The sequence below is a fragment of the Zootoca vivipara genome, chromosome 4 (assembly GCF_963506605.1).
Source record: "Zootoca vivipara chromosome 4, rZooViv1.1, whole genome shotgun sequence".
NCBI lineage: Eukaryota > Metazoa > Chordata > Lepidosauria > Squamata > Lacertidae > Zootoca > Zootoca vivipara.
Window position 1 is genome coordinate 26,647,039 of NC_083279.1, and position 17,185 is coordinate 26,664,223.

The window sequence follows — 17,185 nt, forward strand, 5'->3', positions numbered from 1 at the left end:
ATCCCTCAAGAAGGATTATATCATTATTATCATCGCCATCATTTATATCCCACCTTTTTTTTTTTGCCAAAAACATGGTGTACATGGTTCTCCCCTTCCTCATTTAATCTCCACAACAACCCTGTGAGGTAGGGTTGAGAGGCAGGGGCTGTGCTGAAAGGTTTTCACTCTACAGTGGTACCTCTACTTACGAATGTTTCTACTTACGAATGGAGCTCCATCCGCCATCTTGGATGTGGTTTAGATAGGATTTTTTCTACTTACAAATTATTAGATAGGGTTGCTTCTACTTACGAATTTTTTCTCCTAATGCATTCCTATGAGATTCGACTTACAAAATTTTTCGACTTACAAATGTGCATTCGGAACACATTAAATTCGTAAGTAGAGGTACCACTGTACTTCTACTACGGGTCTGGCAACCCCATCTCTAAAAGTATATACAGGACTGCACATGTTCTGCATTTTTAAAACTTTCTCAGTTTTATCCATGTGAATGCCTGACGTTATTTCTTCCAGATGATTGCACGGGTAAACTGTTGCTACCATTTAATAAGGTTAAGTTGGAATATCATTATATCCTGTTCATTAAACTTCATTGCTTTGCTATTTATCCCTGTATGGATGTGAGTAAGAAGTAGTGAGCTCTGCCTGCTTTAGGTTTTCCGCTCCTTGGCAGCATGGCACCTGCAATGCAAAGCTGTTTCATGTGAGGATGGGGAGGTAGAAGAGGAGTGGGGTGGGGAAAGAGCTCGTTTCCAAGCAGAGTTAGGAGGAAGTTCTTCAGGCAAAGCACCGTTGAAAGTCACTTAGACTTGAGCGTGATTTTTGTTTCCACGCTGCTCTTGCAGCCGGGCTCTATAGGACATGCCACAGTTCACAAACCAACAACAAACCACAGTCAATGGTTTGCATGATGAGACAAACCACAATTGGATAAAAGCCAGCTGTGTGAACCAGCTCAACATCTTCATTCTGATATCTCTCCATTTGACAATCGCTTACTAGAGATTTGTGTACTCTTTGCTTATCCTTTCCCGAGATAGAACTTGATAGATACATGGGCGTGAATCAGCAACTGATAGCTTGCGATGCAGTAGTGCCATTAAAGACTATTGAAGAGAGAGAGGGCCTTCTTTGCGGCAGGCCCTAAACTGTACACTTTCCTCCTCCTCACAGAGGTGTGCTTGGCATCAACATTATGCAGTTTCCACCACAAGTTCTTTACCTGGGCTTTGACACCATATCAATAGATAGGACCCACCCTACTCTTGAGAGTAATTCACTTCCAATTGTTTCAGCTCCATAAAGCTGGGTTAGCTCTGTTGGTGGAGCATGAGACTCTTACTCTCAGGGTTGTGGGTTTGAGCCCCACATTGGCCAAAAAGATTCCTACATCTTTTCGGGTTGGACTAGATGACCCATGTGGCCCTTCCAATTCTACAATTCTATGATATTGTTCTCGAAGCTACGAACATGAGTTTGACCAAACTGCGGGAGGCAGTGCAAGACAGGAGTGCCTGGCGTGCTCTGGTCCATGGGGTCACGAAGAGTCGGACACGACTAAACGACTAAACAACAACAACATGATATTGTAATTTACACAACTGTAACACACCCATCTTTGGACTGCAAAGTGAATGGTGGGGTTGTTGAGTTAATATCAGGGGATGTACAATCTCAGGCTTCTTGACTATTGAAGGATCGGAACAAATGTTAGAAATAAGCAAATGAATTACTGCATGCTGCACCTATTGACTGGTATCTATCCATGCATGCATGCAATTTAATAATGCCAGTATCTAGTGATGACATCCAGTGTGAAGCAGCCCTCAAAATCAATTGGAAAACAAGAATCCTGATTTATTTCTGTACCTGAAACCAGATATCAGAACCGTTTCTTCTGGACACCTTGGAAACAGGCCCACAAAAACCAATAGACCAATAAAAATAAATGGGTGTTTTTGAACTGAAAGGGCTAATAAACTGTGTACAAAATGGAGGACTCTCAAGAGGTAGGCTCAAGAGTTCTGTTCCGGCAAAGTAATTCTCTCTGGAGTGAGATTTGTAAACATTTGGTCACAATCCTATTAACTCCAGACAGAATGGCCATGCAAACCAAGACTTAAAAAGGGGTGAGTGGACATAACAGGATAAAAAAACAGCCCTTTTGGGAAGGGTATAGCTTAGTGAAAGTCCTCAGACAACAAAGCCAATATCTAAACAAATGCTACATTTCCTTTGGTGGTGAAATGGGGAGGGCTGGCACCTGAGGCATCCTGGCTGCTAACAAAAGCACGTTGCTTCAAAAAAGGAAATAACTGACAGTTTCCAGCAAACTTTCAAACAAACAGGAAGCTAAGTGAAAAAAGAAAAAAAAGAAAAAACCAAGCGGCAGGCATACGACGTATTTAGCTTCAAACAATCATAAAACTGTAAAGACAAGAACTGTGAATATCTGTGCTAACCAAATCCAAATATTGCTGAAATTATCACCATACTCAGTGTATCGGAGCATTTAAGTGCTGTTAAAAGGCAGGGACGTCCTATCATCAACAAAAGACTCCACAGCAACAATTATTAGAAACAAATTCTGGACAATTTTTTTTTAAAAAAAATATGTATTTCCAAAGTGTTTCAGGTACGGTTAATCATTGTGTTTTACTGTCACAATATCTGACAAAACCTACGGTCCAGATTTCAGAGAGCTGAAAGCCAGGAACAATTTTCACCAAGACTATCTAGCTTTCAAAATTCATATCAAGCAATTGTCTTTCATGCCCTCATGAACTCAAGGCTATAAATATATTCTGAGCAGGCCTCTCCTCCCAAGGCTGAAGCTAGTGATAAATGTGGTGGGCCTTCTAACCAGAGAGGTCATTGCGAGCACAGAGTATTGGCACGCTGAAACTCTGGCTTCCAGGCACAATTCATGAAACTTAGATTTGACCTATAAAGCATTTAGACCTAAATGGCAAGTGTACATAAAGAGGAACTTTCCATGGCTGACCTACCAATTACAGAATTCGCTCCCCTAGAAGCTAAACCTATCTTGAATGTGGCTGAGCTAGATGGAGACAGTGAAGTGGGCAGGAACACAGGTCAATGGATCGAGCCTTGCCGTTTTTATCATTCCTTCTGTCTTGCTGCCCTTCTTCACATTTCTTAAAGACGCAAATAAAAAGGTAAAGGTAAAGGGACCCCTGATCATTAGGTCCAGTTGTGACCGACTCTGGGGTTGCACGCTCATCTCGCATTATTGGCCGAGGGAGCTGGCGTATAGCTTCCAGGTCATGTGGCCAGCATGACAAAGCCGCTTCTGGCAAACCAGAGCAGCAGCACACGGAAACGCCGTTTACCTTCCTGCTATAGCGGTACCTATTTATCTACTTGCATTTTGATGTGCTTTCGAACTGCTAGGTGGGCAGGAGCTGGGACCAAGCAACGGGAGCTCACCCTGTCACAGGGATTCGAACCGCCGACCTTCTGATCAGCAAGCCCTAGGCTCAGTGGTTTAACCCACAGCGCCACCTGGGTCCCAAATACATGCGACGCAAATACATGTGATCTATTAGGGTCTCCATTAAAAAAACACAACCCAAGGAATTTATTAAGAACCAAATAAGACCTTAACACAGTAGGGACTGCAGGAAGAGATTAAACCTTCCCTCACTTCATGGTCTTCCTTCTACCAGCTATTAACTGGCATGGAGGGCAGGTGGGGAGGAAGATTGGCATCCTTCACCAGTGCCAATCCAATTCAGGGACCAAGCAGCTACTATACTTGTAAAAAAGAAAAAGAAAACAGAGTAGATCCTAATCACAGATCTCCCGTCACATCTATTAAGATAAGGTAAAAGTTCACCTTTTTAAAAAAACGATCGAGCCATGGTTTATAAATAATTTGTACGTTGCTTGGATTAATACACAGTACTCTTTTTGGCGCTACATATTATCAGTTTACATACACATGCTTTAGTGAGCAATGGGATGAATGGGCCTTTTAATTTTTTTGTGTCAAATTTTCAGGAAATGAACTGAGAGTGAAAAGGAAAAGAAGCTAACCGGTATGTTGCTACAAAGCGGTAAACAAATGGTACTGGGCAAATGCTGTTAATTCCAGCATTTGCTCGGTTTTTTTCTGTTTAAACAACTATCAGCAACTACAATCAAAACACCAAACAGCACAATGCGTTCTGTTACATCAGCATCTAATTATACACCAGAACCATGTGTCTGAAGCCTTCCTGCCTTCAATGGTATACAGCCTCATTTTCATTAAATGGAACATTGAAGACCTTTGATTGACAAGACGCTGATCACACTTCACTCTAGACACGCAAGACACTTTAACCTAAAAAACACACGTCTCTGTTCTGATGGAAATTCACACTCGGTTGCACATCTACAATGGAGTTCTCACCCAGGCCCTGCTGGACTGTGTGCGTGAGCATTTTGAGGTGGGCAGGATCCCCATTCCAGATTGATAGTTACCTATTAGCCTACTAGGGCTAGATCTGGATCATGATGTGGGTTTTGTCTCACTATCAACAGGCAAAATTAAGCTGGTTCACTGAAATACCAGGCAGGGGCATGGGGGGTGGGGGTGGGAATGATACCTTAACTGGTAAAAACTCTTGCTTTGTGTCATCAAAAGGACACTTTTTAAAAACATATATTTTTATTGGTAGATGCTGGGGCATGGTGAATTCTTACAAGGAAGATAGGGGCACCATCTTTACAGGATCGTTTGCACATGAACGTTGATGGCTGGCTGGTGAAGGACCCTGTGTGAGAGGCAGGGAAGGGAAGATTTCCTAAGGTGAGGGGGCTGGCAGAAGAAAGAAAAGCTCCCAGGTGAGAGGGGGTCCACCCACTTCTGAGAGAGATAAGGACTGAGATCTACCTTTGAGTGACGGGCCTTCTATTTTCTTTGCTCTTCTTTGTTTTTGCTTTCAATTTAGATTAGTTTTTTTTATTGTACTGTATGATGAAAAGATTCAATAAAATTTATTGGGGGAACTAGGAAAACTTATTATCATTACCCCAGCATCATTATCCTGTCTACTTTTCCATTCTGCCAACCACAGCCAATTATGTGAATTGGAAGTAGAGGAACACGGCAAAATGATATCAGAAAACTGCGTAAGTTTGGCAACTTAGCCTAGTACAGTCGTAACTCGGGTTACGAACACCTCGGGTTACGAACTCAGCAAACCCGGAAGTATTTTTGTCGCGCACGCAGTTTGCGCATGTGTAAAGCACGAAAATCACGGTTTGCGCATGTAGAAAATGGCGGTTTGGTTTACGACCGTTTCGGGTTATGAACTGTGTCCCAGAACGGATCGTGTTCATAACCCGAGGTACCACTGTACATTTAAAGCAAGCAATGAGTTGCATCATAAATAAGAAATTCCATATGAGAGAGGAAGACTATGCATTTCTGGTACATATTCTCAAATAATCCCATGAAATGTACCACCTCTCCCACCACAGATTTGCATATCTGCTCACTCATGTAAAGATAAAAAAATTAGGTCTCCAGCGGGCAGTACTGTAACTGAATTCGGCAAAGGAAAAAACATAGCAGCAACTAAATGGTAGTAATAAATATAGAAACGTGGAGAGGAAGGAACACACAAACAAAAGGTATAGGAATATAAAAGACAGGGAAACAGGCATCACTTAGAGGAGTGATTTTCAACCAGGGTGCCGTGGCACCCTGATGTGCCTTGAAGGGTGGTCAGAGGTGCTGCGGGCCCTTTCCTTCCCTCCCTCTTCTGTTGCCCTCTTATGTCTCTGCCTCTCAACAAGGGTTGTGGGGGGAAGTTCAGATACCAGGGGTGGCAGCAGCGGCTGCCCAGAGGGCTCTCAAGGAGAGGAGGCTGAGGGAACACTCCGTAAAGGAGGGTGTTCAAAAAAGGGCAAGGGGCTGCCAGCTCTGCAGGCAAGGGGTGACATAACTGGGCTCCTGAGCCCCACAGGGGTGCCGCAGAAAGAACGTAGTTGGTCAAGGGAGTCGTGGACTCAAAAAGATTGAAAACCTCTGACTCAGAGACACAATATTTATCCTCAAAGTACAAAGCAAGAACTGCTCGGCTTCTTTGATGATCACATAAATTGAGCAAAGGCCATTTACGGTTAAGGTAGAACAAAAAGCGTAACGAGAATTTTAAGGAAAGAAATTCCTGAAGTAGCAATTGGAGGATAAATGGAGATCATTCAACTCTCGCCATCACTTTGGTACAAGACAAGAGAACATTCAGCATGCTATAAAACAAAGCCCAGAAGCCCACACGGAGGTAGCTGAGGAAGAGATAGAGTGGTATTCAAGGAAGTTCAACTCAGAGTAGACTCACTGAATGCAATGAGCACACCTAAGATAGAATAGACCAGGCATCAGCAACCTTTTTCAGCTGTGGGCTGGTCCACCATCCCTCAGAACATATGGTGGGCCGGACTATATTTTGAAGGGGGGAAAATGAACCAATTCCTATGCCCCACAAATAACCCAGAGATGCATTTTAAATAAAAGCACATGTTCTACTCATGTAAAAACACCAGGCAGGCCCCACAAATAACCAAGAGATGCACATTAAATAAAAGGACATAAAAACATGCTGATTCCCAGACCGTCCGCATGCTGATTCCCAGACCGGATTGAGAAGGATAATAGGCCGCATCCGGCCCCCGAGCCTTAGGTTGCTTACACCTGGAATAGACCCACTGATATTAATGATAACTTAATCCAATACCACTCAAAAATTTCAGATGAGTCTAACAAATTGAAAGTTACCATGAAAGGAGACCAATCCAGCTAAAAACAGGACCACCAGTCATTCTTCTTTAATCAGTGAAGTCCCCATGAGAAATTGAAAAAATGAAGGCCATTAAGAGATAAAAGCTTTTGTAAATTTCACAACAACTGCCCAAGTGCACAACTCGACATAAGTATACCAACAAAAAACACAATCCAAAGTGTTGGCGCTACCGGTACACGTGACGTATTTTAACGTCTTTATTTTTGTAGGGAAAAACAGGGAGTGTGGCGTGTGCATTCTCACGAAAATCTGATAAACAGATTAAGGGCAAAAGAAAATTTCTCTCTACTTGCATTTCCTCTTGATAATACAAAAATAGCTTCTTACAAAAACAAATTCTTCGCTGCTTGAAATGATGAGCTCCAAATTAAGAGCAAATATCCACACTCCTTTTCATATGCAATGCTGACATGATGTTCCCCCTACAGGCGTTTTAACATAATTGGTTTCTGAAAAGAATTAATGCGAGACTCCAAAAGGACTTACCCAATGTGTCTTTCAGGTTTTTAACCAAGGAACCCTTCTTCAAGCTGTTCTTCCTCTCAACATAATTGGATGGCACATATCCTGTTTTGTTGGCTGCGTTCCTTACCCTCCACCATGTTTTGGAATCATCTAACAGCCAGAGGCGTTCATTCTTCTTTATGTCGAGTTCTTGGTCCTGTTGTGCAGTGTAATCCCACTTTGCTATAACAATAACTTCTTCTGTCATCTTTCATGGAGTCCCTCTGTCATGAAACAAATACATTCATTGAAAAACGGCACATACTCCTCCGTTTCACCACTGAAGATTGAAAACATAGAGCAAGCTTTAAAAAGTAAGAACATCCTTGCAGAGCAAAAACACTACATTTCTGAGGCAGCACTAAACCACATTCCCATAGAATAGGTCCAGATCAGTCTCCCCCACCCTTTTTCTAATCTGCTTCCAACAACTTTGTGCACATGTGGCACAGTCTAAGCAGAAATTTACCTTGCCACCACACAGCTTGACTACTTCATGATCCTGCCTCAAAGTTTCTCATCACACTGCATCCAATTTGTTGGGCTGCAATTGATTGCAGATGCTGGAAGTTTAGTTTCATTTTAGGGGAGAAGAGGTTATAAGCTTCGGGAGGATGTGAAGATTAGAATCAAGACAATGAGATGCAGTGAAAGGAAATGCAACTTAAGAACGGCAAAACCATTCATTTTTGTTTTAATGAAACTCCCATAATATACTACTTGAAATCTAACCTGAACAATGAGTGTGGATGAAATATTTTGCCGAACTTCTCTAATATGATTGCCCATCCTTTACTGTCCACTGCTTGAATGAACCTGTTGTCATTTCTCCACCCTTCCATTGGAACTATCCAACCTCCCAAAATTTCAACACCTCTTGTAATGGTTTGACCCCTTTCCGTTTCAACAGTACCAATTCTACAAACACCCTCCATATCTCCTCAAAATCATTTCTCCTGCGTATTCCCCATCTTACCTTAATGGCACATGTTAATTTATCATTAATAGCTATATCCCACACCTCTCCATACCATTCTTTCATTTTATATTCCGCTTGCCCCTTCCACTTCCTAGCTATAATAATTCATGCAGCTGTCAATAAATTTGTGAGCAAGTCCTTCATAGCCCGTAAACCTTCCACCCCATCATAAATTGATAATAGTGCTATCTCTGGACTTTTGGTCAGCTTTAACCCAGTGGTTTCTTTTGTTTGTTTTCTTTCATCTGCGAAGGAACACATAAATCACAAAGAGTCGAGAGTGCCAATGAGCACATAGAAATCCCCACCCCATTCAGGTTACAATTGGTTTTCCCCAGCTAGGATAGTTCATTACAATTTCTTTACTATACAGCTACCGTAGTCAGCATGTAGAACCTTTGACCCTCGCCCTCTCTCAGAATTCCGCACTCCTAATCTTCTACTGAAAAAAACAATGCAAAACATTTCTGCAACCTGAAATGACTTTTAAAACGGGGTGATGCAACTCAACGCAAGGGCTGATAAGATCTCCAAAAGAGCCCCGTAGAAAAAAATACTGTACTGCTACTAGAAGAGCATATGGCAAAGAAAGAGGAAACAAGAAGCAGATAAAGATGGGGAGGTATTTGGAGCAAAGAAATTGATTTAAGGATTAGTGTTTAGGATATTGTTTGTAGGCTATAAAAGGTCATAGCAAGAGGCATATGCATATAACACACCCACACCCACCCACTTTCTTTTCATGCAGACAGCCGTCCATGTTGGTTCATTAGGGGATAAATCCAAATCCAACTGTAACATGCCTTTATTAAGTCCAGATAAAACATCCAAGTAGCAAGCATGGTTCATCTTCATAAGAAAATAACCTTCTACCGCCCATGATGGTACTTCGCTTGTGGGGATTTCAATAGGCCCGCTAACCACCAGATCACACCAAACAATTGGCTTCTGTTGACTCTATGCACCTAAAATTAATATCCAGTTTCGCTTACAGTCCTTTTGCTCTGTCTTGCAATATCCAAGTAACTGTGGGGTCAATTCCACATCATGTCAACATGGTCATGTCACCCACCGTCTCGGATTTTGATGAAACTTGGTGTACACCCTTCCCTTATGGTTGAAGGACCCCCCCCCTTAAATTCCCCCCTTCTATCTCATCCTCTTATTGAGGATGTGTAAAATTTCAAAGTGATCTGATCACTGGTTATTGGGGGGGGGGGAATGTACCTGTGCCTAGGGTCTCAAGAGGGACAGTCAACGCAGATTTCATGAAACTTTGAAGTGCTATAAAATTTAAAACCGTTTGAGATAGAGGGGAAAATTTAAGGGTGTTTCTTTCAACCATAAAGGAAGGGTTTTGTGAGGGACAGGAGCTATAGACTGCCCCCTCCCATCGTGACCACCAGTTCCTCTCCTAGCACAAGCGGGAGCGGGGAAGGAGATGAGTCTAGCGGGGAAACAGGAAGTAGAGGGCAGGGCTCGGACAGGGTCCCAGAGCCTCTGCGCCGACCGGGAGAGGAAGGAAGGGAGAGGGAAAGAGGGAGGCAGGAAAACACGGCTAGAAGACCCCTCCCTCCAGTTCCGGAGCTGCGCATGAAGAAAAGGGGGCAGAGATTGGGGATTCCCAGACTACTTTGTTGGAAAAAGACGCGGGAATCCCCATTCCGGGGTACTGACCCAGACTGAGAACATGTACATTGTACAGCTTCTGCACTGTAAATAGTCTGCACATAATAAAAGCATGAAAAGGCAACGTGTCGGAGTCGTTACTCTAGAGTAGCCGCCAGCGACCCTGTGACAGGTTTACACCAAGTTTCATCAAAATCCGAGACGGTGGGTGACGAAACCCTTGTTTTTTGCATTGATTTGATGTGGAATGACTTATCTTTTCAAAAGCAGAACAGATGTACTCAGCTCGCCTCTGCCTTATACAGGTTTTGGCGCCACTCAGCATTTTGTTGCTACAGTAATGGTCTGTAAGTCTGCAAGCACCTCCTCAATTAAATCTTAATGTATTAACAAATTTGCAGAATTGGGCTCCCCATCACGCCTAGTGATATCAGCCCCCCCCCCCATTCCTGCTTTCCTGACAAAAAGTTTTAATGGACTCAGTAACACCTTGCATTTCAACACAGCAGCAACAAAAGTATCTGCTCAGTGAAGGAATGGATTGCAGAACAGCAGGCAAAACAGCTGTACTCTAGCTAAAAGGACTGTTCTAGTTTTTAAGGTTTCTTCCATGGGAGCTAACACGCAGAGCTAACACCCAGTAATCACAAAATAGGCAGACCACAAGTCAATAAAATGACCTGGCCACGGGGAGATTACAATTGTGCCTGCTCTGGATCCTCTTACTGTCAATACACATTTAGATTAATTTAAATTATTTTGAACATGGGAAGCTGAAATTCTCCCATTAACAACTGCAGTGTTAGCATGAACAGTTGCTAGGTTATCCCCGTAAGGGCATCCACTCACACGACCAAAAAAACTTAACACTAAAACAAAAACCAAAAGCATTTTGCGTATTTTAAAACAAAACTTTTTAAAAAAGAAAACAAGTTGCAATGTAACATAGCAGTCTCAGTTGAACCAAGGACACATAATTGTTAACCTGAGCAGTCAGCCACATTTGGTCACTGCCAGAATTTTGTGATGGGCAGAGTGCCTAGCCTCCAACATTATTCTCAGTTTTGAAGGTGCTTGCAGAATCAATCCACAACTCCTTTTTTGTGTGGCCCCATACAATTGCTGTGCCACCACATTATGGACTAAACATATCTGTGGACATATTCCCTTTGACCTGATCTACGGTAGCAGAGATCCTGATCTGAACAAGCAAGAAAGAGTGTAGTGCAGAAACACAGAGACTATATACTAACTACATGGATGGTAAAGCAATATTAATGCTTTGCTGCTGCTACAGCAAAGTGACTGGGCAAAATCATATAATTGTAGTTTGAAAAGATCCTGAGGATCATCGAGCCCAACTCTCTGCAATGCAGGAATGTGCAGCTGTTCCCTTACAGGAATCACACCTACAAGGACAAGGTCCCAAATTTCCAAGTGATGCTAGTATTATTCATTTCTGGAAAAGGCACCCAGCTTTGAATGTCTACTTAGGCATATCAGTCAAAAATAAAAATAAAAAAAATCCTTCCAGTAGCACCTTAGAGACCAACTAAGTTTGGTCATAGGTATGAGCTTTCGTGTGCATGCACACTTCTTCAGATACACTGAAACAGAAGTCACCAGACCCTTATGAATAGTCAGAGGGTGGGGAGGGGTATATGTGCATATCAGCACATAATTATTATTTTTTAAAAAGCTAAAGGCGCAGTTATTAATTTATGCAAAAACAGGCCAACTCCCACCATGACTTTGTGAAACATGCCACTAGCTCCCTCTTAACAGGATTTCAAATATGGATGTTCCCACCTCACAGGGCTGAGCAATCTGTGAAACAAGTTTTCCCCTAAACAGGATCTCTTCAAAATCATGGTTTGAGTTACGAGAACTGTAGCACAGAAATAGGTCAGAAGTCGGCTAGCAGAGTTGGAGGAGCCTAAGTTAAACATCAAGACACACCTGCAAACACTCGCCCCTTTTTTCAAGGTTGCCCTATACTCCTCTCCACTGGTGTAATACCGGTATGTCTTTTGGCATGCCACCACATCACTATTAATATACAGCTTTTTGATCTGACGCTGGAGCAATGGAGGGGGTTACAACAGAGACAATAAAATCGAAAGACACACATGCACAAAGCTTTGTGTTTGTGCATTTGAACCTGGTATACATTACAAATATTTAGCATCTGTACACTGTAATATCCACCACCATATTCACAGCAATATGAATATGGATTTTATGAATACGAACTTCATTTACTCTCTTTTAATGTAAATACACTGAGAAAGGTCTACAATTGCTACAGATGAAATTTAGACAGGATTATATCCTCCCTCACCTTTAAAATTCTTCCACAGTTAGATACCATTCTAAGACTAAAAAATCCCACAAATGTGCCACCCATTGATTGGACATACCGTGTCAAGTATCTTAACCCTGTTCACATTGTTCCCCTGAAATGGAGGTGTTGGGTATGTAAAAGCCTGGTCTTTTATCAAAGTGTGCAATGCAATGCAATGCAATGCAAACACACACACACACAGACACAGCAATCAGCAACTCTAACTTACATATCCTTTGTTTACAGGAAACCTTAAGTTATGGGCTACCTCAAAAGCTAAATATGCAGTTTCCTTACAAGACGAAAGATTGTTGCACACACCACTAATGGCACAGAAGCTGTACATGCAAACTGCATATACAGTATATGGTTTTAAAACAATATTGCAACAGTATTGCAAAATGCATTCTGTACATCATATTGTTCAACCTTAAATCTGTTATTAATCATGAAATGATTAATCATGGAATGATTTTATTTTATTTTTGTATTCTGATACAAAAGGGGGGATCTGACCGCAGTACCTTCTTGCCCATATTTTGCCCAGTTTTAACAGAAAAACTAACCAATCCTACGCCAAAGGATAAATGGACATAAATCTGACATCAGGAATCACAAGACAGAGAAACCAGTAGAACACTTCAATCTCCCAGGACATTCTATACAAGATCTCAAAGTAGCTGTCTTTCAGAATTTCAGAAATAGACTGGAAAGAGAAGTTGCTGAACAGCAACTCATTACCAAACTTAAAACCATGGAGAGACCTGGTCTGAATAAAGACATTGGATTCTTATCTCATTATACATGATAAAGCTATCTTTAGCCATCTCACCCCTTGCTTTTTCCTGTAAGACCAATTGCAGTCGTTAACAGTCATTATGAGGTTTACCACACCTATCAGTCAATCACCCATTCCCACCACCCTCCTGAGTAATACCCGTCCCCACCCTCTCACTATATATACCGGTAAGGGTCTGGTGACTTCTGTTTTAATGTACAGTATCTGAAGAAGTGTGCATGCACACGAAAGCTCATACCAATGACAAATTTAGTTGGTCTCTAAGGTGCTGCTGGAAGGAATTTTTTTATTTTATTTCGACTACGTCAGACCAACACGGCTACCTACCTGTAACTAACCAATCCTTATAACAGTTAACATAAACCCAGCTCACACGAACACTCCACTGCATCGCCAGCTGTCCTTTCCTTGGCCAAAATGCATGGTTTCAGCCCATGAGTTGTAGGACAGCAGCGAGGAATGAAAGTTAAAAAGCACTCTGAAAAATAGGTGTGCTGGAGGTCAATGAGAAGGCAAGACAGATTCCATCAAGATGGCAAAAGCAATTTTTTTTTGGAGGCAGTGAAGATGTTTTAAAGCAGTTAACAAAAATACACTCCTGTACAATCCAAAACAAGAAGCTCCCCTATCCCTCCCAGCTCATCTGGTGCTCTATTTGAAGCATTAACTGTACAATTGATACCAGTCAAATGTAAACTTGAAGTCTCTTCCAATATGCTATTGTTCAAAGAAAGCTTAGAATCACAGAATTGTAGAGTTGGAAGGGACCCTCATCAATGCAGCCCCCTGCAATGCAGGAATACGCAGCTCTCCCTTACGTGGATCGAACTTGCAATCTTGGCGTTATCAGCACCATGCTCTAACCAAGTGAGCTATCCAGCTGACTTTAGCCTTGAAAAGATTTCTTCTTCTTTAGCGATCACTCGTAGCCACATAAGATTGTCTTCCATGAACACGGTCTTAACAGTGAGTCCGTACGTGTCCAATTCTGGATCTAAATGTATTATGCAAGCTATTTATAGGTCAGGGCTCACTGCCAACTACCTTTTCTACTTGTTGCACCACTCCTCCTTCAGCCCGACTCAACTATACTACTACGGTACGTATCCTACTAGTTAGTCTCAGCCTCCAAGGCCATCCTAGGACTCTGTCCTGACTCAAGATGAACCATGCACAGCGCAGACTGGCACTCTCTAAAGCTACATGTGCAATGTTCTCATTCTCCCAAGTTCTGCCACTTCCCAAGTCATCCCAAGTTCTAGCACTGGCTCAAAGGACAGGTGGGTGAACAAATCCAGAATGCAGCTTCCACAGTTCTACCCTGCATTAAAGGAGGCAGTGCTACAGAAAGTGCACACAGTTCTGTTTCCTGCTGCAGGGAGCAACATTGCTATGGCACCTGAGTATAACTTGCAGGGAACCTGTTCAGTGCTAAACTACTATGGCTGTTGTGGCTTTTTAAAAGGAAGAATGCATGAATACTGATTAACCAGATGTTCCTTGTCAAAATTATCACAGCTGGGGGGGGGAATGTCACTGATAAATATCAAACTGCCAAAAAAAAAAAGCAACCACAAACGCCTAATATATGCTTATGTTCTCAGGCAGGAAAAAACCCTCCTAGAAACTGTGAACCTTTGTATCTTCTGGAGAAACAATGAAATGCCACTTAACAACACACACACACACACACAAATACTACAAGATACAACTTTATCCGAATCAGAAACGTTGTTTCTATATCGGATTACTGTATCTTCAACTTATTTCTATGGGTGATAATTCAACTAAGTCAAGCTGTCGTTCTGGCCAGTAGAATTCTGTATCAATTAATTTTCAGTTCTAATTTAAGATTCTGGTATTAATCTTTAAAGTCCTAAGTGTGGGTCAAGGTTATCAAAATAACCACCTCCACCTACTGTATATGAACCTGCCTGAGCTTTAAAGGTGCCTGGCTCCCTGCTTAGAGCTGTTATATTGATAAGCATTAAAGGACAAAGCCTTTTCTGTGGTGACCCCATATCCTTGGAATCACCCCCCCCCCAAAAGAAAATACACATGGCATCTTCTTTGTTAGTCTTTAGGAGAGACTTGGAGACTTTTGTTGTTGTTGCTCAAGTCTTCTTTTGGGTAATTTTATGGTGCTGTACTTTAATTATAGTTTTTACTGCTGCTGCTATTTTAATTTTGTTTCTGCAAACAGCTTTGAGACCCAGATGAGGTAGTTTTAAAACAAATAAATGATCTGGAGTTTTTAGTTATTTGTTATTTATTGTTATTTATTAATATGTTGTGAGATGCCATTTAAGGAAATATAACCTTAAAGCTGGGACCCAGGTGGCGCTGTGGTTAAACCACTGAGCCTAGGGCTTGCTGATCAGAAGGTCGGCGGTTCGAATCCCTGTGACGGGGTGAGCTCCCGTTGCTTGGTCCCAGCTCCTGCCAACCTAGCAGTTCGAAAGCATGTCAAAATGCAAGTAGATAAATAGGAACTGCTACAGCGGGAAGGTAAACGGTGTTTCCATGTGCTGCTCTGGTTTGCCAGAAGCGGCTTTATCATGCTGGCCACATGACCTGGAAGCTATACGCCGGCTCCCTCGGCCAATAATGCAAGATGAGCGCGCAACCCCAGAGTCAGTCACAACTGGACCTAGTGGTCAAGGGTCCCTTTACCTTTACCTTTAACCTTAAAGCTGGGTGAAAAACCCAACAAGGCATGTCTAGCTAGTAAACATGTGAACAAATTTAACAACTGCCATACCCTGACAATTGTAAAAAACCTGTTACCTGAGACCTTGTGTCACTGGCGGAACTGTTGCAGAATGAGACTATTGAAAATGAGATTCTAAATTAGTTTATACGAAACACTAGAAGAATCCTTCAGGAGTGAACTAGCCAAACCAGGCACCTGTGTCTACTGTCCACAGACTTGCCACTGCAACTACAATGGAGTCCTACCTGCAGTTCCCCTGTGGCTGCTTGAACTGGCTCTTATGGAGCTTGCTAGAGTGCGGCAACCAAGAACAGCTCTTGTTGAGGGGAAACCACTGCCCATCTGGGCAGTGATGCCTCTACTACAGCTGCCACGTTGACAACACAAAGCAGCAGCCCATCACTAAACAAAGCATTGTAATACATGGCGAACACAAGAGAGAACGTCACATGGAGGCCCAGGCAATTGATCTGCCCCTGGACAAACTACAATTCAGAAATAGGCGACACCATCAGTATGCACGCACCAATATAAAGAGCCAGAAAAGATTCACAAAAGAACAAATGAGATTCTCCTTCAATTAAGGATGCTAAGGATGGATGTAAATGGCAGGGTCAGGACAAGGGATTCCCTGTTGGAGATGCATAGCTGACAAGTACCCCATTTTCCTCGGGAAACCCCCGTTTTTACTTACCTTTTCCTGGTGGTCCCCCGTATCACTTCGTCTCCCGTTTTTCTCTGTTATTTTCTCCTGCTGGTGGCCATTCTTTTTCTGATTTGCCCTTCTATGGGCACAAAAATGGCCGCCGCCGGCTTCAAAAGTCGCATCTACGCATGACCGGAAGTGCGTCAACGCAACTTCCGGTGTCGCACGGCTGCCGTTCCCGGATTCTGCAGTCCGGGACTTGGAAGGTAAGTGGAGATGAGCGCAAGCTCTGCCACTACCAACACCCTTCTGTCGTCTCTTCTTCCTGCTGCCCTCTCCTCCTTTTTGCAATGGCACCCTCATTATTCTATCCCCATTATTCCTCTCCCCTTGCTTTTAACACACACACACACACAAATATTAACAGCAGCTCTGCTAGTTCTTTTTCTGTTTTCCGAGTGGGTCCTTCCTCAGTGAGGCATTCTGGGTGAAACAGCCTGCAAAGCGCTTGTAACCACCCCCACCGTTTACTGCAGCAGTAAGAAAAGAGTGCCCCCAATTTAAATACTGTATATTATTTGAATGTTATTGTGGAGACCGCTGGGAGGAGGAAGAAAAGAAGAGGAATGAGGTTGTTGGCTGCAATGTTGCAGCTGCAGTCTGCTGCAGCAGCGCAACCCCCAGTACAGTCATATCTCGGAAGTCGAACACCTTGTGAGTCAAATGTTTTGGCTCCCGAACGCCAAAGTG

At 42.6% G+C, this 17,185-nt stretch overlaps 1 protein-coding gene across 1 annotated transcript in view; it reads right to left on the minus strand.

Moving 5' to 3' along the window:
- NCK2 (NCK adaptor protein 2) overlaps positions 1-17,185 on the minus strand; it is a 78,509-nt gene that overhangs the window by 26,881 nt on the left and 34,443 nt on the right. The window contains exon 3 of the mRNA XM_035114805.2: positions 7,308-7,549. Within this exon, the coding sequence (XP_034970696.1) occupies positions 7,308-7,533 (226 nt within the window). The 5' untranslated portion in view covers positions 7,534-7,549. The remainder of the gene's footprint in view (positions 1-7,307; positions 7,550-17,185) is intronic.